At 38.1% G+C, this 26,276-nt stretch overlaps 2 protein-coding genes across 2 annotated transcripts in view; one reads left to right on the top strand and one right to left on the bottom strand.

Moving 5' to 3' along the window:
- LOC129766011 (uncharacterized) overlaps positions 1-25,453 on the bottom strand; it is a 31,726-nt gene extending 6,273 nt beyond the window's left edge. Inside the window, exons 1-5 of the mRNA XM_055766471.1 lie at positions 25,371-25,453; positions 25,148-25,307; positions 24,824-25,076; positions 24,476-24,765; positions 14,868-15,759 (exon numbers count right to left, since the gene is read on the bottom strand). Of these exons, the coding sequence (XP_055622446.1) occupies positions 14,868-15,759; positions 24,476-24,765; positions 24,824-25,076; positions 25,148-25,307; positions 25,371-25,422 (1,647 nt within the window). The 5' untranslated portion in view covers positions 25,423-25,453. The remainder of the gene's footprint in view (positions 1-14,867; positions 15,760-24,475; positions 24,766-24,823; positions 25,077-25,147; positions 25,308-25,370) is intronic.
- On the top strand, positions 17,392-19,055 carry LOC129769933 (zinc metalloproteinase nas-14-like). The gene is made up of 4 exons (XM_055772470.1): positions 17,392-17,459; positions 17,525-17,618; positions 17,682-17,846; positions 17,908-19,055. The coding sequence occupies exons 1-4, from the start codon at positions 17,457-17,459 to the stop codon at positions 18,432-18,434; spliced, it is 789 nt and encodes a 262-aa protein (XP_055628445.1). The 5' UTR covers positions 17,392-17,456; the 3' UTR covers positions 18,435-19,055.
- Positions 25,454-26,276: the final 823 nt, after the last annotated feature.

Below are 26,276 nucleotides of genomic sequence, written 5' to 3'. Positions count from 1 at the left end.
TGGTTCTGTAAGCACTGACGGTGTCGGTTGTGGAATTTTTGATAACCAATACACTGGTAGCTTCTCGCTTCCTCCTCAATGCACAATTTTTAGCGCAGAAGCTTTTTCGCTTCTAATCGCTACCCAAGAGTGCACACATGATTCTCTTCCTACTGTTGTATTTTCTGATTCCGCGAGCTGTCTCCAGGCTCTTCAAAAAGGTAAAAACCTTCACCCATGGATCATTGCAATAGAAGAAGCTGCTTCTGACAAAAATATTACCTTCTGCTGGGTTCCCGGTCATACCGGAATTCCTGGAAACACTGCCGCCGACAAATTAGCCGGTAGGGGCAGAACCCAAGAACCCCCTAATATACCCATTCCTCGCTCTGATGCGAAACTTTGGGTAAAACAACAGATCCGCCAAAGTTGGGACATAGCCTGGAGAAATAGCAGATCAACTTTTCTTCAAAGAATTAAAAACAACACTCTTCCATGGCATGACAGAAACAACAGTAAGGAAAGACGGCTTCTCACCCGTCTTCGAATCGGCCATACAAAGGTCACTCATACATATCTTTTTCAAAGAAATAAAGAAAAACCTCAATGCTCTTGCAACGAGGCTCCCATCTCTGTAAGTCACTTGCTACTGGATTGCCAACATACGAAGGATGCTAGAATTAAAGGGTGTGTCACATCAAATTGCATCACGGAAAAAACGCTGTAGAAATTCGCCCAGTAGACCGATCCTTTTGAAAATTTTAGACAGTAAAATAAAAACTATTAAACAACTTTTGGCATTTTCTTTTTATTCATACTTCGAGCCCAAGCCCGTATGCTCGCACCTTCCTCTTTACCCCGTCCATAAGGTTCTGTACAACGTCAGGTTGTAGTTTTTTTTTTGAACAGAAATCCATTTTCTCTTGAAGTTCGCCTCCGATTTGACAACGTTTGGGTTCTTCCGGAGGGCCTGCTTCATAATCGCCCAATATTTCTCTATTGGGCGAAGCTCCGGCGCGTTGGGCGGGTTCATTTCCTTTGGCACGAAGGTGACCCCGCTGGCTTCGTACCACTCCAACACGTCCTTTGAATAGTGGCACGAAGCGAGATCCGGCCAGAAGATGGTCGGCCCCTCGTGCTGCTTCAATAGTGGTAGTAAGCGCTTCTGTAGGCACTCCTTAAAGTAAACCTGCCCGTTTACCGTGCCGGTCATCACGAAGGGGGCGCTCCGCTTTCCGCAAGAGCAGATCGCTTGCCACACCATGTACTTTTTGGCAAACTTGGATAGTTTCTGCTTGCGAATCTCCTCCGGAACGCTGAATTTGTCCTCTGCGGAGAAGAACAACAGGCCCGGCAGCTGACGAATGTCCGCTTTGACGTAGGTTTCGTCGTCCATTACCAGGCAATGCGGCTTCGTCAGCATTTCGGTGTTCAGCTTTCGGGCTCGCGTCTTCCCCACCATGTTTTGCCTTTCGTCGTGGTTAGGAGCCTTCTGAACCTTGTATGTACGCAGGCCCTCCCGCTGCTTGGTCCGCTGGACGAATGAACTTGACAAATTCAGCCTATTGGCGACATCCCGGACCGAACTTCTCGGATCACGTCTAAACTGCTTAACTACGCGCTTGTGATCTTTTTCACTGACGGAGCATCCATTTTTGCCGTTCTTCACCTTCCGGTCGATGGTTAGGTTCTCGAAGTATCGTATCAGTACTCTGCTGGCCGTGGATTGGACGATTCCCAGCATCTTACCGATGTCCCGATGTAACAACTCCGGATTCTCGAAATGAGTGTACAAGATTAATTCACGACGCTCTTTTTCGTTGGACGACATTTTTCCAAATTTACGAAAAATTGACAGTGAAGCATGGCCAACGTGATCTATACACTCTTATCTGATTATAAGCGAAAGCTGAAGATATAATTCCTAAAAATTAAATTTCTACAGCGTTTTTTCCGTGATGCAATTTGATGTGACACACCCTTTAGGAATAATATTGGACAGAACCTAAGGGACATATTAAGTAATGATGACACTCAGGAGAATAACTTATTATTATATATAATAACTAATTGAATTTTTGAAAGAAACAGAACTTTACAAGAAAATATAGAACATTTGAAACAAAAATAATAAAAAAGACGGGTGGGTAATGTCGGGGACATAACCGGAGTGACGTAGGACTATACAAAGGGGACAGCTTTTGTTAAATATATATTTTGAATATATTGTTTTATTTTCTTCTCCTACGTGAATACCTACCTATCTACCTGAAAAATGGATTAGTTTACTGTTTACTCTTTATGAATATGTTGATGGTTCTGAAAAGAACCTTTGGTGTTGTGTTTTTGTTATCACTCGATATTCCCATCTTGTTCGGTTAAACCTTCCTGTTTAGCTATTGCGTTTGCCACTCGCCACAGCTTTCACAGTTGGAAAATTTCTTCCCATCCAGCTTGTGACATATTGTTCAGTAAATTACATTTAATGCGACTTTGCCACTCACTTAAACTAATTGTTGCCTTGCCGAACCGAAGCTGCTCTGTTCTTGATGCGTGTTTTCTCATTGTCGTGAGCAGCTTTGCAAGCCAACTCGAGCACTCCGACGGCCGAAACTCTATAATCGCTGTTAGGTATACTGGTGCTCCGGCACCAATCCGTTCGGCCTAGTTACCCTTGCGGAGCAATCAGTGAATGCGGCCAACAGGGAACTGGAGATCTGCACGGTTCGAGTGAGACTTTGCCTTTCCCTTAACTTGTCCTCCTTTGTTACGTCCACGATGCCGATGCCGTACAACCACACGGGTTTACGGTTTGAAAGAAAATAAGATATTTTTTGGGGTCCACGTGCTTTATACTCTAGCGCAATTTAAGAATTGGTGAAAATCAATAAGCTCAGAACAACTGCCAAATTCACATACTCATCATATCCTGGCAAACAAATTATGAAAAAATCAATTTGTGTTTTATTATTATTTTGGATAATGTTTTAGAAAGCTTTGAACTGTATTTCCTAAACTCTTTTTTGGAAGGTTTAATGGCCCTGAAAAGCGCCTTGTTTTATGGAATGGTTCCAATTTAGAAAACTTAGTACTCGTGCTTTTGAAAAAAACCCATTTCGAACGCCCTCGATGCCGCCTTGTTCTGGATTTGCCACCAAAGCAGTTTGTATAAAGAACAAACTTTTTTCTTCTGCTACCTGATGCCGTTTTGCGATTGCGTTTGCCACTCGCCACTCGCTGCAACTGCCTGTTGTCTTGATGTCCACCGAACCGAATGTGTTCTGTTCCGAATGCGGGTTTTCTTATCGTCGCGAGCAGCTTTGCCAGCTAACTCGATCACTTCGGCGGCCGAAACTATATAACGCCGGCTAGGTGGACTGGTGCACTGGTACTAACGCGCTCGGCCTAGCTACCCTTGCGGGGAACTCCAGATCAACACGGTTCGAACGGGATTTTGCCTTTCCCTTCACTTTTCCTCCTTTACCATGTCCAGACATGGCTGCTTGGGTTGGTTTGTTGATGTGTTGTGATGCGAACCGATGTGATGTATGGTTTGAATGAGAATGATCGTTACGGAAGGAAGGAAGGTATTGTATTATAGAGACTTTAAACTTTTGCAGTTCATTCGTCTCTAGCCTTGAGAAAGGCCCTTTGAAAACTCTACTCTACTCTACTCCAGCGCTACCACCTCCGCCCTCTTGCCTTGAGAAAGGCACTCGATCCCTCGCCGTCCAGCTCGTCCAGCAACGATGTTGTCCAATCGGTGTCCACACAAAGAATGATCGTTACGGCAGCGGAGCGGGGATTTTTAAGCTGACTGGCTGGCTCGAGAATTACGCATGTGTGAGACTGCGACCAATGTTTCGTTCATTTTTTCTTTTTCCTTTCCAATCGTGCTTCATTCTATTTCGCTGCTGCTCTGGTTGCCCGTTTTGGTCGGTACAATATGAGGAGCACAAAATGGACCAATCAAAAATGGGCACATAGTGCACTTTGACAATGCTTGATATTTGACAATTATTCATATATTTATCTCAAGAAAAATGCAATGTTATTCGTTATGATAGATGCGTAGATATATTTCCTATTAATTGATGCAAAAACCTTTGCGATCTATTGAGAAATGCTCGAGTTATAAGCGTTCCAAATCTTGCATTTTTTCCTACTTGTTCAGTGCCTAGATTTCCATTTCACCCCCTATATCTTCCGGTTAGACGTAGTCCTACGTCAAAAATAGTAGAAAAGAAAATCGGAGACGAATGAATTGTTAGATTTAAAGTCTCCGTAAACAAAGAAAAAGAAGAAGAAGAAGAACATTGCGAATCTCGGAGACGAATGAATTGTTAGATTTAAAGTCACCGTAAACAAAGAAAAAGAAGAAGAAGAATGGAGGGGAAATCGTAAGATGTAAAGTCTGCGTGAACAAAGGAAAAGAAGAAGAACGAAGGGGAATATTTGCCTAGAGTATAAACAGTGGATTCGTGAGGAAATCGACTGCTGGGCGAGCTGGAGGCCGAGGGATCGAATGCCTTTCTCAAGACAATGAGAGTGGAGGAGTAATATTATGGATAAAGTAAAGTTTTCCAAGGGCTTTTTTGAAGGTTAGAGACGAATGAACTGAAGAAGTCTTAAGCAATGAAGGAAGGCAAACTTCCAGTATCGTTCATGTCTTCGTTTCGGATTGAGCTGTGGACGCTACCAAATTACTCACTCGCTGGTGTCTCTGGCATTGCAATCATTGCATGAAACTAACGCCATTGCATTAAGGTTCTGAGCTACACAATTATGTGGGGATCCATCCAGCAAGGATATCGTCAGCTCATCAAGAAAATAAATGTTCTTGAATTTTGCCATTAATTTGGTTTCGCATGACGGTAGGAAAACTCTCTCCACAAAGGATGACAGCTAAGCTAATCTAGACTGGCAATATTCACAGAAAGGGCGTCTGTTGAGAAGAGCGCAAAACGTAGATAAGTGTATAACGGAGATAGTGTATAAGTATATTTATTTTTTTTTTTTCCAAAATATTTATTTTTATCAAGGCTCATATGGCGTTAGCCTGACGGGGCCGGAGTTCAATATTTTGACAGTTTTTCTTATTATCTATGTTAGTAATATGTAACCGATTACTCGCGGTCGGCTCGAGGTTAGTATTACAAGTGTTCTCGTAATTGGGATGTTGCTGTCTCCAATGCTCTGTACGTGTGACCGACATGGGATACTTCCTATTGGGATGCAGCTGACCATTAATCAGCAACGCCCCCCTAGTATGTACCCCATATCTAGCGTGGTGCGTCTTCTCGACTCGAGGAATCCAGGATAGAATGGTCACTAGCCGGGGCAATCATCAGCTCGTGTAGAGTTGTCATGAGCGGTACAACCTTTGGCTCTTGTTGAATCATCAGTGGACTGCACAACCTTTGGCCCGTGTATCTGTAAAGAGTGTGTGTATGTATTGCCGCGACTAAGTAAAAGTTTATCATTTGGATAGGAGGGATATGAAACGGGGACACAACGAAGGAAACATCATTAAACGTTGACATCGGCGTTTCTGAGGAACAGGTATAGATGAAGCAGAAGATCAGGATCACGGCTACCTAAGATATCCCGGACGGGGATATCCGATTGTCTGCCTTGTGCTCTCAGTGCTCTAGAGAGCTGAGAGCGAGCAGCATGGAACCGGATACACGACCAGACAACATGCTCGATGTCGTGGTAGCCATCGCCACAATCACAAAGATTGTTTGCTGCGAGCCCAATGCGATAGAGATGCGGGTTTAGGTTGTAGTGATTGGACATGAGCCGAGATATCACGCGAATGAAATCACGACCAACATTCAATCCCTTAAACCAAGCACTCGTCGAAACCTTAGGGATAATCGTGTGTAACCAACGACCGAACTCATCTTCACTCCACATGCGCTGCCAACTAACGAGTGTGTCCTGACGAGGAATGTGAAAAAAATCATTATAGGCAATTTGCCTTTCAAAAAGTGTGCCTTCTGAAGCGCCAACCTTAGCTAGCGAGTCCGCTTTCTCATTCCCCGGAATCGAGCAATGAGAGGGAACCCATGCTAAGGTATAAGTATATTTAGTTGCTATTTGTATGCATCTTCGCTACACTGAAACCCCATTTGTATCTGCTCCCGTGTGCATTGACCCTGTAACGATGTAACAATCGCCTATTTTTTTATGCTGTGATTGACGATTGTTTGGTGTTGCAAATTATGCAGTCGTAATGATAAATATAAACAAGGAGGGGAGAATAGCGGGAGGGAAACATTTACGCTAGGGTATTGGTAATGAATCTCTGCTGAGGCAAATATTCAACCTTTTTTCAAGCAGTTAACATTGTTTGTTTTCTGTCATCAATGCATTGAACTGACGCTATGGTGAAGCAGGTGTTAAGGTTGTGCACCAAAAAATTATTTGGGGAATACCAAGTTATTCAATAGGTTATATTAAGTTATTAATTTACATTGCTACTCTTTTCGAGGTTGTTGAGATTAACAGATAGGGTTTATTTCGTTCATTTAGTCACCAAGAAAGTAAATGTCGTTCTGAAATTTTGTATGTGATTTGGTTTCGTTTGCCAGTAGCAAAACTTTCTCCACTAAGGATAAAGTTATAAAAAAAACTACTTGAATTAAATTAAACTACAGCGTAGTTCTACGTCAACAATGCGGTCGTGTCTTGAACACAACCTCCTATATATTTTTTTTCGATTCTGTGCCTCACTTGGTTCATGTAAATCAGTGGCCAGGTACAGACATGATGCGGCCGCAACGATTTTTTCACACTGCTGTTTATAACAGTATGTAAAATATATGGACCGGTTCTTTCTGGGGGTCTTCGTAGCCACTTGGTTACGCGTTCGCTTACTAAGCGATCGATCGTGAGTTCAAACTCAGGGCCCTCAGTTGACCATCTTTGTGTTGTTATAGAACAACTACGTCCACCGAACCATCATCAGCGATGAAGATCGATCCACGGTGGAACAAAGATCGATTCATCCATACAACTGCTCTGCTCTGCAAGAAACATCAGGTTGCTGTTCTATAAATAACCCAACAATGATCAATATCAACTGTCTCCGCTGTCCGGTCTGCTGAACAATGGAAGAACAGAAAGAATACCCTTACGCCTAAATGGCTACTACTGTGTAATTTACCATAATGTAATGGAACAGAAAACCTAACGCCTGAATGGCTACTACTACTGTGTAATTTACAATTTATAGAAACATAAACATATGTACATGTACACGATTAAAAACCCGGCTCTGTTACAGCTAAAATGCTAATGAGCCTAATAAATCAATAAATGGGATAAAAAAAACAACCGGTTCTTTCTGTTTTATAATATGGAGACGGTATCACGATTAATTGGGTGTTCCTCCATTCATTCAAAAAGTTATTGGAATATTTTTTATTATATTTCAATATAGAAAAAGCTGAAATACAAACATACTTCAACGCCGTTTCGATTTTACCTAGATAACTTTTTGAGCCAGTTTATTGGACGCTAGAGGTTGCTACGCGAAGCGAATTTTCCAAATGATCATCAGTTTCTGTGCTCATTGATTCCGATTTCATTTGTTGCACAAAGAAAAACAGTTTATTGCAAATTCATATACATTTCCAATCTAAGCAATAAGAAGAGCATGTTCTGGAAATCGCGCTTCTGGAACAAATTTTGCGAAGAAATAAAAAAAAGGGTTATCAAAGGGCCTGGCCGGGTACGGGAGTAAAAAGTACCTCCAAACTAAATCACCAGCTGTGTGGCAAATATTGTATAGGATATTAAATAAGAAATTTTGACGGTTTATTTGATCCCCTATGTGATTAACATAGGATCTATAGTGAAAAACGTACTTTTTCCTTTATTTCACGCCATTCTGAATAGCTTTGAGACAAAAATATGAAAAAATACTGAAAGTACATCTTAAGGTGTATCGATAAATATCTTCAAACTATTTTTTTTTCAAAAAATCTATTGATAAAAAAATTAAATACGCAGTACAAAAAAAAATTATATATTTTCTGGCATTTCGAATTTTTGAAAAAAATATAACTTTGAGATCCACTTCTGCTCTAATTTTTATTCAAATGCGTTCGTATGTGTCTTTTTTTTTACATGTGGCGTAATTTTTCATGAATTTTTAAGAGCATTGCGAGACACAAAAATAATTTTCTTCATAGTCTGCATTATTATTTTTAGTTTCTGGAAATAGATTATTTTATTGTATTCGTAGTTTTCAATGGTAAGATTTAAATTTAAAAAAAAACAAAATTCTAATTTTTTTAAGTGTTCTTCTCATTAATCTGAATGATCTTTCAACAAGGACTTTATTCTTTTTCACAGAGCTCTATCGTACTGCTGACTCCTATGAAACCATTCTGAACCATCTGAACCCAATGTAAAGTTAATCTCATATATTTTAAGATACGAGAAAAAAAAATTGTACAGTACAATGCTCTAAATATACCGACAAAATTTAAACATATGAAAAACAAAATTTTAAAAATATTAAAGCAGTAATGGGTCTCTAAATTCAAAATAAATTAAAAATGCCCAAAGGCCAAAAAAAATTTTTTTGCGCAATCCTCTTAAAAATTCAAGAAAAAATTACGCTACATGTGGAAAAAAACAACACACACGAACGTATTTAAATAAAAATTAGAGTAAAATTGGGTCTCATAGTAATTTTTTTTTCAAAATTTCGAAATGCCTGAAAATATATATAATTCTTTTTGTACCGCGATGAACACTCTAAAAATACTGAAAAAAATCACATATACCTAAAATAGACGTAGAAAGAAATTTGAATACAAATTAGAGTAGTACTGAATCTCAAAATTAAAAAATATATTAAATATTATTTGAAATTAAATAAAAATAAAAATTAATTTCAATTTTTTTTAGTGTTCGATTTTGTGATGAAAAAATTGTTTGAAAATATGGATCGATTAACCTAAGAGTAATTCCAAATGAAATCGACAAATGACAAAACATGAGTATTTTTGATTCGAATGAAAGTGTGTATTCCGTTTGGGTTAGAGGAAATATGAGTTTTCCACAGCAATTAGGATTTTTTTACTCAAGTGTAACTTTTGGAAAGGACGTATCGATTTGAGTAAGAGAAATCTTTGATAATTTATATCTCAAAAACTATGAGTCGTACCGAAATAGTGTCTTAGAAAGAGTTATAGAGTATTGATGGTTGAATATGAAAAAAATGTACACTCAGAAAAAAAATTAGTATTCCTTTTTTATTTACAAAATAAAAATTCAATTTGCAATATCGACAATACATATTTTTTATTTTTTTTTATTTTTTCATACAAAATAGAAGTCATGCAGAAAATTTAAAAAATGGGCTCAAGATGGTAAAACTATTTTTGACGAACTTCGTGGAACATCGAATTTTTAGGAATTTTCGAAACTTCGAATATTTGTATGTTAACAATCATTTTTAGCCACAAATTATGAATCCTGATGTGATTTAAAACAAAAAAGGTTATTATCAATCTCCTTCTAAATGTAGCCATTCTCGAAATATTTGAAAAAATATTTCTAATTTATTGTCTTTTTTATAGTAAATAATCCCTATTAATATGTTTGTCGTGCTACACCGTCATGTTCATGAAATTTTATGAATTTTCTTATAATTTCCAACAACTTTTCCATACACTGAGAATAAAAATTAGTGCTCTTTTTTTTATTGACAAAATAAAATTTTAATTTGCGAAATCCAAAAATATGTATTTTTTAATATTTTTTTAATTTTTTTCATATAATATAGAAGTCAAGTAGAAAATTTAAAAAATGGGCCCAAGATGGTAAAACTATTTTTGACGAACCTTGTGGAACATCGAATTTTTAGGAATTTTTGAAACTTCTAGTTTTTGTATGTTAGCAGTCATTTTTAATTACAAATTATGAATCCTGATGTTATTTAAAACAAAAAAGGTTATTATCAATCTCCTTCTAAATGTAGCCATTCTCGAGATATTTAGAAAAATATTTGTAATTTATTGTCTTTTTAATAGTAAATAATCCCTTTAAATATGTTTGTCGTGTTATACCATCATGTTCATGAGATTTTATGAATTCACTTATAATTTCCAACAACTTTTCCAAATACATCGTTATGGTAAAGACATATGTTTAGGAGTTACGTTACGAAACATTCGAAGACATGTGGGTTTTTTTTTTACTTGTTAAAATGCTTTATTGCTTTGTTCATAGTTTTATGTATACATTGTCATATAATTTCTAAGAGATTCACTATTTTTGTCATTATCTACAACTTCTAAATTATACATTATATATCGAATGAATGTTTTCACAATTATGCTTTTTATGCTTCTATTACAATGAATTTTAGCGTAGTGCAAATTATCAAAGTTTATACTGTTTTGTTGAGCTGTTGTGTTTATGTTCGTAATAGTTGTCTGCCAAAGATTGTGAACTATGCGGCATTCTGAAAATTTATGTCTAATGGTTTCTATTTGCCCACAATGTTGACAATCCGGATTATCTCTTCTCTCTTGTCGATAAAGTAACTCATTATGATGCAGCTTCCCATGAACCAGCAGAAAATATATTGACTTCTCATCAGGTTTCTGTTATTAATATTTTTCTACACCGTTTTCCAATTCTGTGTAAGTCTCGTGGTAATCCCAACAGGAGGCAGCTGCTTTAACATGTGATTATAGATAAGGTTTGATGTCGGGTTATCTATTATGCTTCGGGGTCTATTTTCCATCATTTGTTTGATAGTCTTAATGTGTACAAGATCAGTTGGAATTTGTGACATTTGGAAATATCGGGCTAAAGAAGGCGTCTCGTTCAGACATTTCAAATACCGGTTAACTAACAGACTCTTAGTCTTAAGATTCGGAGAATGTAAACCCAAACCTCCTTGCGATCGTGGACGAAAAGTGTCTATCATCTTGATCCGTTGCCCTGGAACTCCATTCCACAAAAAGTATCCAAATTGTTTTGTAAACTGCGCGATGTACTTGTTCGGCATTGGTAAGATTGAAGACAAATACCACAATTTAGAACATATATAAGTATTGAGAAGGATAATTTTTTGCCTAATATTCACCAAACGTGGACGATTCATCCATAGTAAACCGTTTACGTTACGGTAGACAGTTTCCCAGTTCCGGGAGATAGTATCCTTTATGTTATTTTTGAACGTTATGCCTAGTACTTTTATAACATCTTTCTTGACGAGTCCCGTCCAATTTGGAAGCGGAGGACCAATATCCATTGCTGTCGTTTTTGCCATATTTAATTTAGCTCCTGCTGCTATCGCAAAACGTTCAAACACTCCAGTATTCGAGGAATTTTCGTTGAAGCACGAACAATGATTGTGATATCGTCTGCGTATGCATATAACACATTCTTCTGGGCCGCAACATATTTCCGTCAAAGCGTCCAGGAGTGGTTGAAGATATATAACAAATAGGAGCATGCTTTGTGGGTCACCTTGTCTGACAGATCTTTTAACTGGAAAACTTTCACTCGTGCAGCCATTTATCACTATTTCGCAATTTTATTTATTTTAAAATGATCAATAAATTTACAAAAAGAGTATTGAATCCCATCCTACGAATAGTTTCCAACAGATATGAAATGCTGACTCTATCAAAGGCACTGCTAAGATCACATGCGATAGCAATTCCTCCTGTACCCTCTTGTTTAGATAATGCAATGTAATCCCTGACTGTGCATGTAGCTTCAAAAATATTGCGATTTCCATTGCTGCATTTTTGGTGCGAAGAAAGAACATCTGAGGTGATCTGTTCAAGACGATATTTAATCACTCTGCTGAATATTTTATAGTCTACGTTCAGCAGTGTGATGGGTCTCAGTCCATCCAGTCTATTGTCTCCTCCTTTTTTACGTACCAGCACGATTATTCCATCTTGCAGATCTTGTCTCATATTTCCATTTTTAATCTCGTTCATCACCAACACTAACTCTCTTTTTATTATGCTCCAGGCTTTTATGTAAAACTCCCTAGTGATACCATCTTTCCCGGGTGATTTGTTAGCTGCAGAACTTTTGATAATGGTGAAAATCTCATTTTCCGACATATCTTCCATAAGGCGTTCATTTTCGTCGTGGTTTGCGTCCAGTGTTCTTCTTGGATAGAATAATTCATCGTTCTCGGTGTCTTCTTCTTCGAACAGATTTTTGGTAATGCTCGAAAATAACACGGTTGATCTCTGTTTTATCCGTAATTTGTCGTTGATTCACCTCTAATTTTACAATGTTGGTTTCTTGTCGTCTGTTCTCTTGCTCCGCAATTTGAAAAATCGACACGTCTTCGCCTCCCAGTAATGAAATATTGGGTCTCCTTCTCGAATAACTAAATTGTTTTTGTTTTTGCAGCATTATCGCTTTTATTCTATTTATTTCGGTTGTGCGATCATGTTCCCGATGTTCCTCAAAAGTGCGATTCAAACAGGCATAATAAAAACCCATTGTGCTATTGAACGTTTGTATTGCAATCGAATTTTTCCAACGAAAAAATGATCTTTTTTTCCCTTTCACATAGGAAGCCCACCAGTCGACCCATGATTCATAATTTCTTTTTTGGCGTATCCAGTAATTCCATTTAAATCTCAATTCATTAAAATTTTCGTCTGTAAGCAGTTGATTATTCAATTTCCAATGAGGACGCTCAACTGTGTGTGGTCGCAAAGGGAGAACAATGCGAGATATCACTGCTTTGTGATCACTGAAGCAATTGGCATGAAGCCTGCAACATCGTGTATTGAGAAGACATGCCTGCGTGACGTATATTCTATCAATTCTGGACATAGATCGTCCACGGACAAATGTGTAGTCTATCTGATGATTAAAGTGCTTCCACACATCATTCAAATTTAATCCTTCGCATAGTCTCTTCAACATAGGACTTATGTTTGATACTCCTGTTGCATCGTTTGAGTCAGTGACTGAATTGAAATCACCCAACATTATGGTGTGTGTAGAAAAATTTGATTAATATTGAGGAATTGTTTGGTTGAAAGATAATTCTCGAGCAGCTCTGTTATTCGATCCTGACGGTGCATACACATTTAAAATATTTATTAAATTGTCATCGTTCCCCAATTCGATGCATACCAACCTCGAGTCCAAGCTTCGTTGCACTCGCCTAACATTTATCCCATTTCGAACTGCTATCGCTGTACCCCGCTGCGTTTCATTTACGTTCAATATCATATTGTAACCATGCAAACATATGCAATCACCAGCTACCTCTTGGAATGCAATGATATCTAAATCTAAAGGGTGTGTCACATCAAATTGCATCACGGAAAAAACGCTGTAGAAATTCGCCCAGTAGACCGATCCTTTTGAAAATTTTAGACAGTAAAATAAAAACTATTAAACAACTTTTGGCATTTTCTTTTTATTCATACTTCGAGCCCAAGCCCGTATGTATGCTCGCACCTTCCTCTTTACCCCGTCCATAAGGTTCTGTACAACGTCAGGTTGTAGTTTTTTTTTAACAGAAATCCATTTTCTCTTGAAGTCCGCCTCCGATTTGACAACTTTTGGGTTCTTCCGGAGGGCCTGCTTCATAATCGCCCAATATTTCTCTATTGGGCGAAGCTCCGGGCGGGTGAAGCGTTGGGCGGGTTCATTTCCTTTGGCACGAAAGTGACCCCGTTGGCTTCTTACCACTCCAACACGTCCTTTGAATAGTGACACGAAGCGAGATCCGGCCAGAAGATGGTCGGGCCCTCGTGCTGCTTCAATAGTGGTAGTAAGCGCTTCTGTAGGCACTCCTTAAGGTAAACCTGCCCGTTTACCGTGACGGTCATCACGAAGGGGGCGCTCCGCTTTCCGCAAGAGCAGATCGCTTGCCACACCATGTACTTTTTGGCAAACTTGGATAGTTTCTGCTTGCGAATCTCCTCCGGAACGCTGAATTTGTCCTCTGCGGAGAAGACCCGGCAGCTGACGAAAGTCCGCTTTGACGTAGGTTTCGTCGTCCATTACCAGGCAATGCGGCTTCGTCAGCATTTCGGTGTACAGCTTCCGGGCTCGCGTCTTCCCCACCATGTTTTGCCTTTCGTCGCGGTTAGGAGCCTTCTGAACCTTGTATGTACGCAGGCCCTCCCGCTGCTTGGTCCGCTGGACGAATGAACTTGACAAATTCAGCTTATTGGCGACATCCCGGACCGAACAACTCGGATCACGTCTAAACTGCTTAACTACGCGCTTGTGATCTTTTTCACTGACGGAGCATCCATTTTTGCCGTTCTTCACCTTCCGGTCGATGGTTAGGTTCTCGAAGTATCGTTTTAGTACTCTGCTGACCGTGGATTGGACGATTCCCAGCATCTTACCGATGTCCCGATGTGACAACTCCGGATTCTCGAAATGAGTGCACAGGATTAATTCACGACGCTCTTTTTCGTTCGACGACATTTTTCCAAATTTACGAAAAATTGACAGTGAAGCATGGCCAACGTGATCTATACACTCTTATCTGATTATAAGCGAAAGCTGAAGATATAATTCCTAAAAATTAAATTTCTACAGCGTTTTTTCCGTGATGCAATTTGATGTGACACACCCTTTAGTGAACGTACGAATGCCCTCAGCGCGTTGATTTTGTTATTATTGCATATGCCGTTTAGATTAATGGTAGCGAAAGTGTATGAAATTTTTTGTATATTTACTCCAGGCATAATTATTGATTACTTGCCATCGCTTTTCGACCTCGTTGATCGTCGTGCTCTCGTGTTGTCTACTATTTCATCGTCAGAAATTTCCATAGTAGTCTTCTCCTCCGCTCGGGTAAGAGAGTTTGATCTACTATTCGTTGGAGTGATACGTGGACGATCACTCACCATGCTGCTCGTCATTGGTTTGTGTGTTTGGTAGATAGTCTGCTCATTCGTTGGATCGGTGTGTGGTGCTGTGGTTTTAACTGCTTTTTCCCTAGATTCCTCATCCAGGGGTTGAGCGGGGCGTTTGAAATGACTTTGGGATTGCTGTGTTGTGTTTTGTTGGGTCGACAAATGTGTTTTTTGTGGTGTTGCTTTTTCTTGAACGGAATCGGCATGCTCTCTTGTCGGACCGACAAGCACTTTGGAGTAGAGCGTTGGACTTTTGCTTTGAGTCGATAGTTTCACTCGGTTTTCAGCGCAACTGGTCCCGAAATTGACCTCCTGATTACAGTGTCTACAAGTTTGTATTTGATTTGTATAGGTGCAGTGGCTGCTGTAACCTTTGATGTTTACGAAAGATAGAATTGAAGAATTCATGCGAATGCGTACAATACGTACGCCGCTCGGGGTTTGAGAGAAGAACTGTGATCGACACATTTCATGTTTGATGCTAATAATCTCTCCATAATTCGAGAGATATTCCACAATCCACTCTTCTGGCATCTTCGGTGGCAGATGATGTAATTTCACGTCAGTTCCACCATCCTCCACGTAAAGTCTCATACGGTGAGGATTGCCATTGTTGTTGAGAACGAACTTATCGTCGTACTCCTCCACTACCTCTCGAACCGCCTCTTGTGTTCTCAGTTCCACGAATACTTTTCCTTCGATCCGATCGATTTGTATGGCAGCTACTTCTACTGGTGTCAGCTTCAAGTTTTTAGCGATGAAGTTGAAAATACTTTCGTCTCTCAACTTGCGTAATCCTTGAATATCGATGAAGAAGTTATGTTTCCTCAACGAATCCATTTTCGCAGTTGGGGGCTTGGTCTTATGAGCAAGTTTTAAACCCCTAATGTATACGGTACTGATATAAACTTTTTGATTTGAAATTTCCGATCACTTCGATTTACGTCTGCTCAACACGAATGCTTAGCGGTGATTGTGGGTTAATACAAATCGTAGCGAAACTAAAAAATCTTTTTTATCTTAATACAAACTTCAATCAATCGAAAAAAATTGTTGGAAATTATAAGAAAATTCATAAAATTTCATGAACATGACGGTATAACACGACAAACATATTAAAAGAGATTATTTACTATAAAAAAGATTATAAATTAGAAATATTTTTTTAAATATCTCGAGAATGGTTGCATTTAGAAGGAGATTGATAATAACCTTTTTTGTTTTAAATCACATCAGGATTCATAATTTGTGGCTAAGAATGATTGCTAACATACAAAAATTCAAAGTTTCGAAAATTCCTTAAAACTCGATGTTCCACAAATTTCGTCAAAAATAGTTTTACCATCTTGGGCCTATTTTTTAAATTTTCTACATGACTTCTATTTTATATGAAAAAATTGAAAAAAATATTAAAAAATATATATTTTTTGATATCGCAAATTAAAATTTTATTTTGTAAATGAAAAAGAGTACTAATTTTTCTTCTCAGTGTATATTTTTTTCAAATTAAGCCAACAATACTCTGTAACTCTTTCCAACACACTATTTCGGTACGACTCATATTTTCTATAAATTACTCATATTTTATATAAATTATCAAAGATTTTTTTCTCAGAGTACATTTTTTCATATTCAACCATCAATACGCTATAACTCTTTCTAAGACACTATTCCGGTACGACTCATAGTAGTTGAGATATAAATTATCAAAGATTCCTCTTACACAAATCGATACGCCCTTTTCAAAAGTTACGCTTGAGTCAAAAAATTCCCAATTGCTGTGGAAAACTCATATTTCCTCTAACCCAAACGGAATACACACTTTCATTCGAATCAAAAATACTCATGTTTCGTCATTTGTCGATTTCATTTGGAATTACTCCATGTAAACCTTATATTCTTTAATAAAATTCACTTTTGTAAACACTTTCTGAACAGTTTTATTTTGATGTTTGAAAGTTTAAGACTACTTTTCGATACACTCCTTATATTCATTCATCACTCAGATGAAAAGCAAAATCCATCATTTTTCAAATCAGGCTACGGTCCGTAAAGTGAAATGACCCGTTAAATATTTAATTCCGGTGTCCATGTATTATTTGTAGCGATAAAAACGGAACCAGAATACGATGAAGCTCTGAAAGTTGTTTTGAAGAAAACTGAAGCAAAATGGGGTTTTACATAATTAAACCACTCTCCCGTGTAGTTTTCGCGAAATTTTGTAATAATCCTTACTTCTTGAACAATCCTTGTATACCATCATAAAGGCAAATTACGTTTCAGTCATAAGAAAAATTTCCGTCCCCATTCAGAGATTTTGAGTAAACGAGACCAAAATGTAAACATTGCCTACATCCGTTATCATACGGAAGATACACTTGAAACTTTCCCCTCCAAATCTCGAACAAATTCGCCGAAAAGACACACAATAATCTTATCATTTTCTTATCATCTTCAAATGAAAATCTTGCGAACTATAAAACATTCAGAGGTCACTAGCGAAAAAAAAACTGCAGATGTTTCGTGCTTCACACAACGTAATTCAAGTGGTTAGTCCATCTCTGGAGGCCAACATCTGCAATGGTGAGTATTGTCCGTGGATTTTAACAGAAAAATTAGAAAAAAAGGCATTGGTACATCTTCTCTAGGGTACAACATTATTCTATCTCGTGTGTATAGTTCCCCTGATGGGAATCGTAAGAAGCGCCCCGACGGAGAGATCTATCGAAATACAAGAACCAAGTGAGAACGAACTCTTCGATTTCCTGTTTGTTCGAGTCGAAATCGAATCTAAATCTCTTTCAGATACCCCAAGTGCAAGCCCATTGGAGGAAGCCGGCTTCTTCGAAGGCGATATGTTACTCACCGAACCCCAGCAGGATATTATCTCCTCCGGTCGAACGGCTTTGATATCGCCCGAGTCCCGATGGCCACGTAATACGGTATACTATGTTTTTGATGACACCCTTTGTAAGTATCCCATAAAATTTTCTATGAATAAAAACCGTCTCAATTGAATACATCTCCCCAGCTTCACAGCAAATTATACAAATCAGGCAGGGTCTGGACTACATTGAGAATTTTAGCTGCATAAAATTCTTGCCTCGAACCACTCAGAAAGACTACGTCAGGGTGACAGGCGAGTACACCGGATGTTGGTCTTTCCTGGGCCGCCGGGGAGGTGAACAACAGCTGAATTTGCAACCGAAAGGGTGTATGAGTCGGGGAACCATTATCCATGAATTTCTGCATGTGCTGGGCTTTGTGCACATGCAGAGTTCACCGGAGAGGGGTTTTTACGTCACGATCGTTTATGACGCCATTCAGGGCGGAAAGCAATCCAATTTCAACCTTTACCAATCGAAGCTGGTCGATAATTTCGGGGTTCCTTATGACTACGACAGTGTGATGCACTACAGCCCCACTGCATTCAGCAAGAACGGTGGCCATACGATTATTCCTTTGGAGCAGGGCGTCACGATCGGACAGAGAGTGGGGCTGAGCTTTAAGGATATCAAGCGTTTGAACCTGCATTACCCGGAGTGTCACATACAATAAAAGCAAGCATTGTAGTGGGCGGAGCGAACTATTTGAACTTTTGTTTTCATTATTTTTTTTTATTTTTGATTGATTTTTCATTTGATTGATTGTGTTCGCGCGCAACTGTATTAAGTTTTCGGATACATAACAGAAAAACAGATTTGAATTTGAAACACAGAACATAACGCAAACAGATAGGGTAGCTGTTCCAGTAATTGTGAGTCTAAGCACAAGCGTTGTTTTAAAATGTGTTTCTAAGTATTTATATCGCTAATATCCATTATATTATGTATGTGTGTGATAATAAATATTATAGACTGTCATGTTCATTAAATGTTTTTATATATTGTTAACAAAATATGTGTGGAAAATATATGTTCCAGTAATAGTAACAATGTTCCTATCATAGTGGAGAATGTTCCAGTAATAGTGGTAGTTGATTTTTTTATTCAATACTCCGTTTATACGAGCAAATGAATTATGACTTTGCTTTTCCGTACACTGAAGTATTATTGAATACTTTTTTCTTAGGAAACGTTACATATTCAAGGGAACATTTACAGCTTATGTTACGTTTTTTTTTCATATGGAGGAAAGAAATCAACATTGTGGTAATTATTATTTTCAAGTTTCATGGAAAGAAGGGTTGTGAAAAATAAAATGTGACTTTCTGTGCTCTACATCAACTCTCTTTTCGGTAGTTTCATACAAGCAAATTATAAAATTTTTATTCAAACAGATTACAAATTTGTTAAACTTTAGCTTACTGCAATTGAAACAACGATTCCATAACGAATAGTTTTTATTTCATATAAAAAAAATAAAAAATAGAAAATCAAATTCATTTAACAAATCAACTAAAAATCAAAGCAAATCAGATACATACAATAAGAAATACAATAAACATTATATTTAGATCAACATTTCGAAAGTTTCAATGCTTGAAGAAGTTCTAGTTTAGCCTTCTTCATCCCGTCAGCCTTCAACTGTCTCATTGTACTGTTGAATTCTCTCTCCTTTCTTTGCAATATTTCCTTACGTTTCTGCTCACGAAGTTCCGCTTTCTGTTTCCTAATTTCGTCTCGTTTCGCAGCTTTTTTAAATTTCATTATTTCAGCTTCTTCTTTATGTTTCTTTCTCTGTTCAGCTCTTCCTTTCTTTTCTATTATATTATTTCCCTTCTTTTTTTTCCAAACTTCATTGAGACGTTCCTCTGCTGTCAGAATTGGGAAAAACTTCCGAGTGTAGTTTCGATGCTTCATGCTGCGCTTTGGTGTTGCCGGAGTCTGCAGTAAACTTGAGATATCATCGGCCTTCCTTTTGCTGTCACGCTGAGTGTTGATTCGATCCGCCAATGCGGCTGCAGTGTCGGTTGTCCCCATATCGTTGAGAAGATTCTTGCTGTTACATCACTGTTTTCTTCATTGGTTGAATTTTTGCAATCTATCAATTCGCGACCGGGATATATGTCATTATCACCAGACAATATTGTACACAACGGTCTATTTCTAAGTCTCTTTCTGTTCTATTGCTGCACACAATCAGCTGTTCTGTCTGCTAAACCGAAAGAGCGAACAAAGCAGGAATTCATAAACTCTTCTCTCGAGAGAGACATGTTCGCTATGTGAGCTATCACAGTGCTGTGTGGATCACGTTTGCTCGGGATGCTCAGAATCCCCTTTCGGCGCAAACAGATTGATTTGATTTCATTGATTGATTGGACTTTCTATAGGTTAGTAGGTTGAGTTCGCTATTATATTTATGTTCACAATAAAGAATTCATAAAATATGACACCATCCATTGGGCTGTAGGTAACCAATCCGAGAGAAAGATAACACTGGTAGCAGGTAGGTAGGTGTAAAGTGATCATATTCACTAGTACTATGGACATTACCTGTCAGCTGGATGATAGGAGGTTCATAATTTACACTATCTAGGCGTAGCACACTTGGGGTTGCAGGACGATAGGGTTCAGATTTATTCATTAACATTGTTGAGGGCAGAAATTTATTATCCTAGTTTGAAATTATAAAATACCTAAAATGAATTGAATCCTAAATGAATTTGTCGTAGAATTAATTACAGTGTAGGAAATTCGTATGCTATAAAACGTAATCCGTAAACATAACGCAATAGTTCGCGTCAATCTAGTTCCTATCACTGTTTGCACGCATACGTATGCAAATAACAATTATAAAAATAGAAACAATTGTATCGATAAGTCCCTTTTTCAGCCATTCTTTGTGTGGACACCGATTGGACAACATCGTTGCTGGACGAGTTGGACGGCGAGGGATCGAGTGCCTTTCTCAAGGCAAGAGGGCGGAGGTGGTAGCGCTGGAGTAGAATAGAGTAGAGTTTTCAAAGGGCCTTTCTCAAGGCTAGAGACGAATGAACTGCAAAAGTTTAAAGTCTCTATAATACAATACCTTCCTTCCTTCGATCATTCAGTCAGAATATAACCTTTGTAGCGAAAACACTAAACCGAATTTCCATCGTTTTCCGAAACGTTTTTTTCCTTTCCACTGAGTTTTCTAGTCGGAGTGCCCGCGAACAGTTTCGTGCATAGTTGGACACCAATTTCGTTCTGAGCTTCTGGGAAGCCATGTCAACCTCAACTCAACTCTCGTCACAAGCTGTTAATATATGGTGCCGAATCCCGGGAGGAATTCCCGCTCGTCGTCCGAAGAAGCTGAATTTCGTCACTCTCGTTGGCTGATAGACTGCGCCAAATCTCTCGTTGCACGTGACCTGCAAGTTACCAGAGAAGAAAATCTGCATCTTAACCGAAAGAACTTACTTGGCTCTGCTTTACCTATCCAGAAGCTCAATGAAGCGTTCGAGGCTACTCAAGTTAATCAAGTAGCGATTCGCATTGAAAGGTTAGATCATTTGTGGGATAAATTCGAGGACACGGAGGACGATATTGCAGCGTTAGAGGGTCAGGAGGACGGGTTCTCGGAGACTCGACAGGAGTTTCAAAATTCATACTTTGAGCTGAAATCATCTCTGGTTAGCAAGCTACCGCGCCCTGCAGCTGCACAACCATCTTCTCCTGATCTACCTCCACCATCTCGAAGTGTACCTCATACTACCCATTCCATGTTAGTGAAGCTTCCCAAATTTTGATTTTTTAACGTAGGATTACGTCTTTCGGGAACATATTGGGGTACAAATTGAAAAATGAAAATCGAGCAAATCGTGAAAATTGTCCAATTTCAAACGCTTATTGCTCAGTCATTTCATGATCGATTGATGAAATTTTTGCGTCAATCGATTTCGGCGCTCCATAATAATTTTCTATATTGAATAAAATAATATATGTCATTAAACTAACTATCGAACAATTGAAAATCTCAACCCTTATCCTAACGGAAATATCCACTAATAATTGGTCGAAATTGACGACACATGCGGCGGTTCCCTAACAGAGACATCAAAACCAAGCTGCCTGAGGGAAATCGGCATTGCAAATACATGAAGATAGGGGGAACTTTTGTTCCCACTGAAATGTGTTCCCTAACAGAGACATCAAAACCAGGCTGCCTGGGGGAAAACGGCATTGCAAATATATGCAAGTCGGGGAGTTGGCATTTTTATATTGCAAGTAAGGTGAGTGATACGATTAATTCTAGCAAATAAAATGTAAATTTGGAACTTTAATGTTGGTTGCTTCGTGAAATTTCTTATCAATGACCGATCGTGTATTGTGAAAAAATTAGCACAAGTGTAGGTGTAAAATTGTATAAGCTAGCAGTTGTGTCAAAATTACTTGATATATTAAACGATTTATTTCAATTTCCATAAATATAAACCAATGTGTGTTTCCACTCGAGAACGGGTCGTTCGGTTTAAGCTGTCTGTTTTGTTGTGTTCATTTTCACCCAAGTTGATGCGGCAAGAAAAAAATTGGAAAAGTGAAGAAATATTCGAAAAAATGATTTTCCATATGCTCTACATATAGTATTAGGTGTTGTTAGTCCAACTAAAATTCGAATTGGGTAGAATAAACACTCAGAAAGTACAAATTATAAAACAAAATTACCTTTTTCATTTCAAATATGTTTTCTCTATATCAAAGTAACATGTTTTTACTAATGAGAAAAATTGATAATTGTGTTCGGTATTGGTAATTATCTTATATTACATTGATGAGTTTTTTTTCTTTATTTCATCCATACATAACACAGGAGGAATCTCGTCTAGGGTCACAGAGGGCTGATACGCACATTTCGGTAAACACTGGCGTAGTGAACAATCAATACTCAACAACCAAACAAAATTGCCCTTTCCATGGCCACCAAATCATTATCTTCAACATATCCAAAATCAACAGATATCCTAACAGAATCCTACGTCAACTATGCGGTCGTATCTAGGACACAACCCTCCTGTGACTTTTTTTTCTAATTTTGAGGCTCAGTACTGATTCAATTTTTATTTAAATATGTTCGTTAGGGTGCCAATGAATGTATGGGAAAAAATCGACCCTAAAATTTCTAAAAGTTACCCTATACAAAATGTTCACCACCTCGAAAAAACATCCTATGCCAAATTTCAGCTCAATCGGACTTAAGAGAAAGTGGCGCCAAGCGGTCAAAGTTTGAGTTTTGTGAAAATCGAAAAATCACCCATGGGGGGAGTAAAGGAAATCGGGGTTTTCGAAAAAAAGTTTTTGATGCCAAATGTCTTAAAATGGCATGAAACGTCGAGATTTAGTGTCATCTCGAAATTTTTTTTTGTCAAAAATATGTTTTTTTTGAATACGAAACGAAAAGTATGTATGGGTCTGAAGTAGCGAATCGACCCATACATACTTTTCCCCTATTGGAATCATTCTCCATCCCACCCTTAATCAATGCAAGTGTGTTGTTTCATGCCGGGATGTAGTTTTCATGCCAGAAGAAGACCTTCTTACTGAGCTATCTGAACAGAATGTGATCGATGTCAAAAGAATTTTTAGATACGATCCAATTAAAAAAACGCAAAAACACAACACCAAAGGTTCTTTACAGAACCACAAGCATGTTCATAAAAAGTAAACAATAAACTGATTAGTTTTCCAGGTAGATAGGTAGGTATTGACGCAGCAGAAGAAAATAAAACAATATATTTAAAAATATATTCAACAAAGGCTGTCCCCTTTGTATAGTCCTACGTCACCCCGGTTATGTCCCCGACATTACCCACCCGTCTTTTTTATCGTTATTCATGTTAAGTTGGCGTTTATTTTGTAAAGGAGTGAGAGTTTTTCCATCTGGTTCTATAGTTATGAAACACTGGAATTTTTGTTTTTTGAATGTCTCTTGTCTGAACACAATAAAGTTGAAATGGCCAGTCTTATAAATGAAGATAGTTATTGTATTCTACACTATATATTTAAATTCAACCGACTGCTTACATGTCTCTGGAAACTCAGAAAAAATAACTTTTTCCACTTTTTCCCAAAAATGACTTTTTTAAAAAGCTCATAAGTTTTGAACCACTGAACCGATTTAGATGATCGACATATCAAATTGAAGCCAATGAGCTAGCCTTGCAAATAGAATGGTTTATATTTTTGTTATTATTGATTGCAGTCGTTTTTTATTGTTTTCATTGCTTTGGACTAGAGGGTTTCATATTTTTTTATCTTTTTTCTTGAAAGCTGAGAATTTTTTACACAACATATCTCAATGTCAGAGATGCATTTTTTTCGTTTTTGAGTTATGATTTTTTCAAAGTTGATTGATGGTTCGATAAATATTTTTTCACTATTACCACCATAGAAATCTGAGAACCACTATATCGGTTTGGCATGGAATGGCTGTATATGTCAAATCGAAGAAATACATACAATCTCTAAAACATCAACCGGACAATTTCCACTTGCATGATCCACAATGCACACCTAGTACTGCATTTAAATAGTAATCTTTCAACGAAACTTTCTTCCTTCTTTCTAAAAAGGGTAATATTCGAAAATTGATAATTTCTGGTTAACAGTAACGAGGAATGTGAGAATAATCGAAATAGTTATTCGCTACACGGCATCATAATTTATTTATTTCATTCTTGCATATTCTTTTTGATCCACTCCCTGACTTGCAGAACCTTAACGTAAACACCTGGATATTCAGGAGCTGCACAGCTGATTCCCCATGACACAATTCCAGTCAATTTACCGCTTACCACTAGCGGACCGCCAGAGTCACCTTGGCATGAATCTTTCCCACCCACACCGAGCTTTCCAGCGCAGAACATGTTCTCGGTTATGCCGCCCAATGTTTTATACGTTTCATTGCATTTTGCATGATCAACAATGGGAACTTCTACTCCTTGCAGCACATTGGCTAGTTGTCCTTGAGGCTAGAACATTAAGTTTTTTTAGGTATTCGAGAATGAATCATTAACCATTAATACTAACCTCAAGCGTTCCCCATCCACTAACTATACCTATGCTTTTGGGTTGATAAAAGTCTTCCGAGTAGGCAAGATCAATAGGAGCAATCGTTTCTCCAAACTCCAAATTACTCTTCAGTTTAAGGATAGCGACATCAAAATCCATCGTAAATGCATTGTAATCTACATGAGATTGAACAGATTTAATTGCTACCACTAGTCCACCACAGCTAGTTTTATTGGATCCGGCTCGAATTTGGAGGCTACTGGGGCTGATCCTGAGAATGATCAATATGAACTGTTTGTGGTTTTCCGAACACTATCCAAGTGTAAGCAAAAAGTTTTCTACCTTTCAACACAGTGTGCAGCAGTCAGTATAGTGTTCTCATTCAGAATAGATCCTCCGCAAAAGTGACGGGAGCCCAAGAGTAGCGAGACCTGATATGGAACATCGTCGATTGTCACGGGCTTTCCACCTACAATCTTACCGTTATTTTTCAGAAGACCACCTGTAAAGGTTCAGTTATATTGAAAATTGGGACCAAAATAGAGTCATTCGAAGCACTAGAAACCTTCTCCGACGGCCAAGATTGCCAAACCCGATAGAAGGAAACGCAGCCCCATAACTTCGCGGAGAATCTGTCTGTTAAAACACCACACCGAGACTTGAATAAGATTCAACTGGAGGGAGTCCTCTATTTTATAGCAAACTACTACATTCCGAAACAAAACTTAGACTTAGTTAATCAGAAAGGTATAATAGTTTACGATATCAGCAGATTAGGAGAAAATCTGCGTGACACAGATACGCGATTCGAATTTGTTATCAGATGGGATTTTGTTAGTGACATTGATCCAAATGCAATTGGTCACGGTTTGAAATGTAGTGAAAGATAAGATTACTCCGATACGCTTATGAAACTGTAATCTGGAAGAACGCTAAGAAACCACAATTTGTCCGTCTAGCCCTGATCGTGCAGGCAATGATGAGTGACAATTTTTCCGAATATGTCATCCTGTCGATATGGTGGATATTATCGTAGGGACACTCTCATTTGTCCCTAATGTTTGAGAAACAATATAGTGAGGAGTTCGTAACACATCACTCTGAAATTGATTTCTATATTCATAGAGAACGTACCGTTCTGAATCATATTTCGGACAACATCATATTCCGGACACTTTGTTCTAATATCTTGAAATGCTTAATGCACTGATGATATAACTATCAAATTGATATCACAATTGCTTAAGAGTAATGCCTTAGTTTCACTATCATTTCACATGAGAACTACATTTGAATTATAACATAATCGGCAGAAATCTTACAACACTACTGATTATCGTTTGTGTTTGACGTTTCCTTAGCGTGAGCAAGTAGAGTTTACCCGTTCATAAATATTTGAATTTTTCCCGTGTTTCATCAGTTACCATCATCGTTAACAGTTTGATTGCTTGGTAAGTGTTTCGCAGTTGAT

This window comes from Toxorhynchites rutilus, chromosome 2 (assembly GCF_029784135.1).
Source record: "Toxorhynchites rutilus septentrionalis strain SRP chromosome 2, ASM2978413v1, whole genome shotgun sequence".
Lineage (NCBI taxonomy): Eukaryota > Metazoa > Arthropoda > Insecta > Diptera > Culicidae > Toxorhynchites > Toxorhynchites rutilus.
Note: the sequence above shows the minus strand (reverse complement) of the source record. Positions and strands in the feature narration are given on the sequence as shown.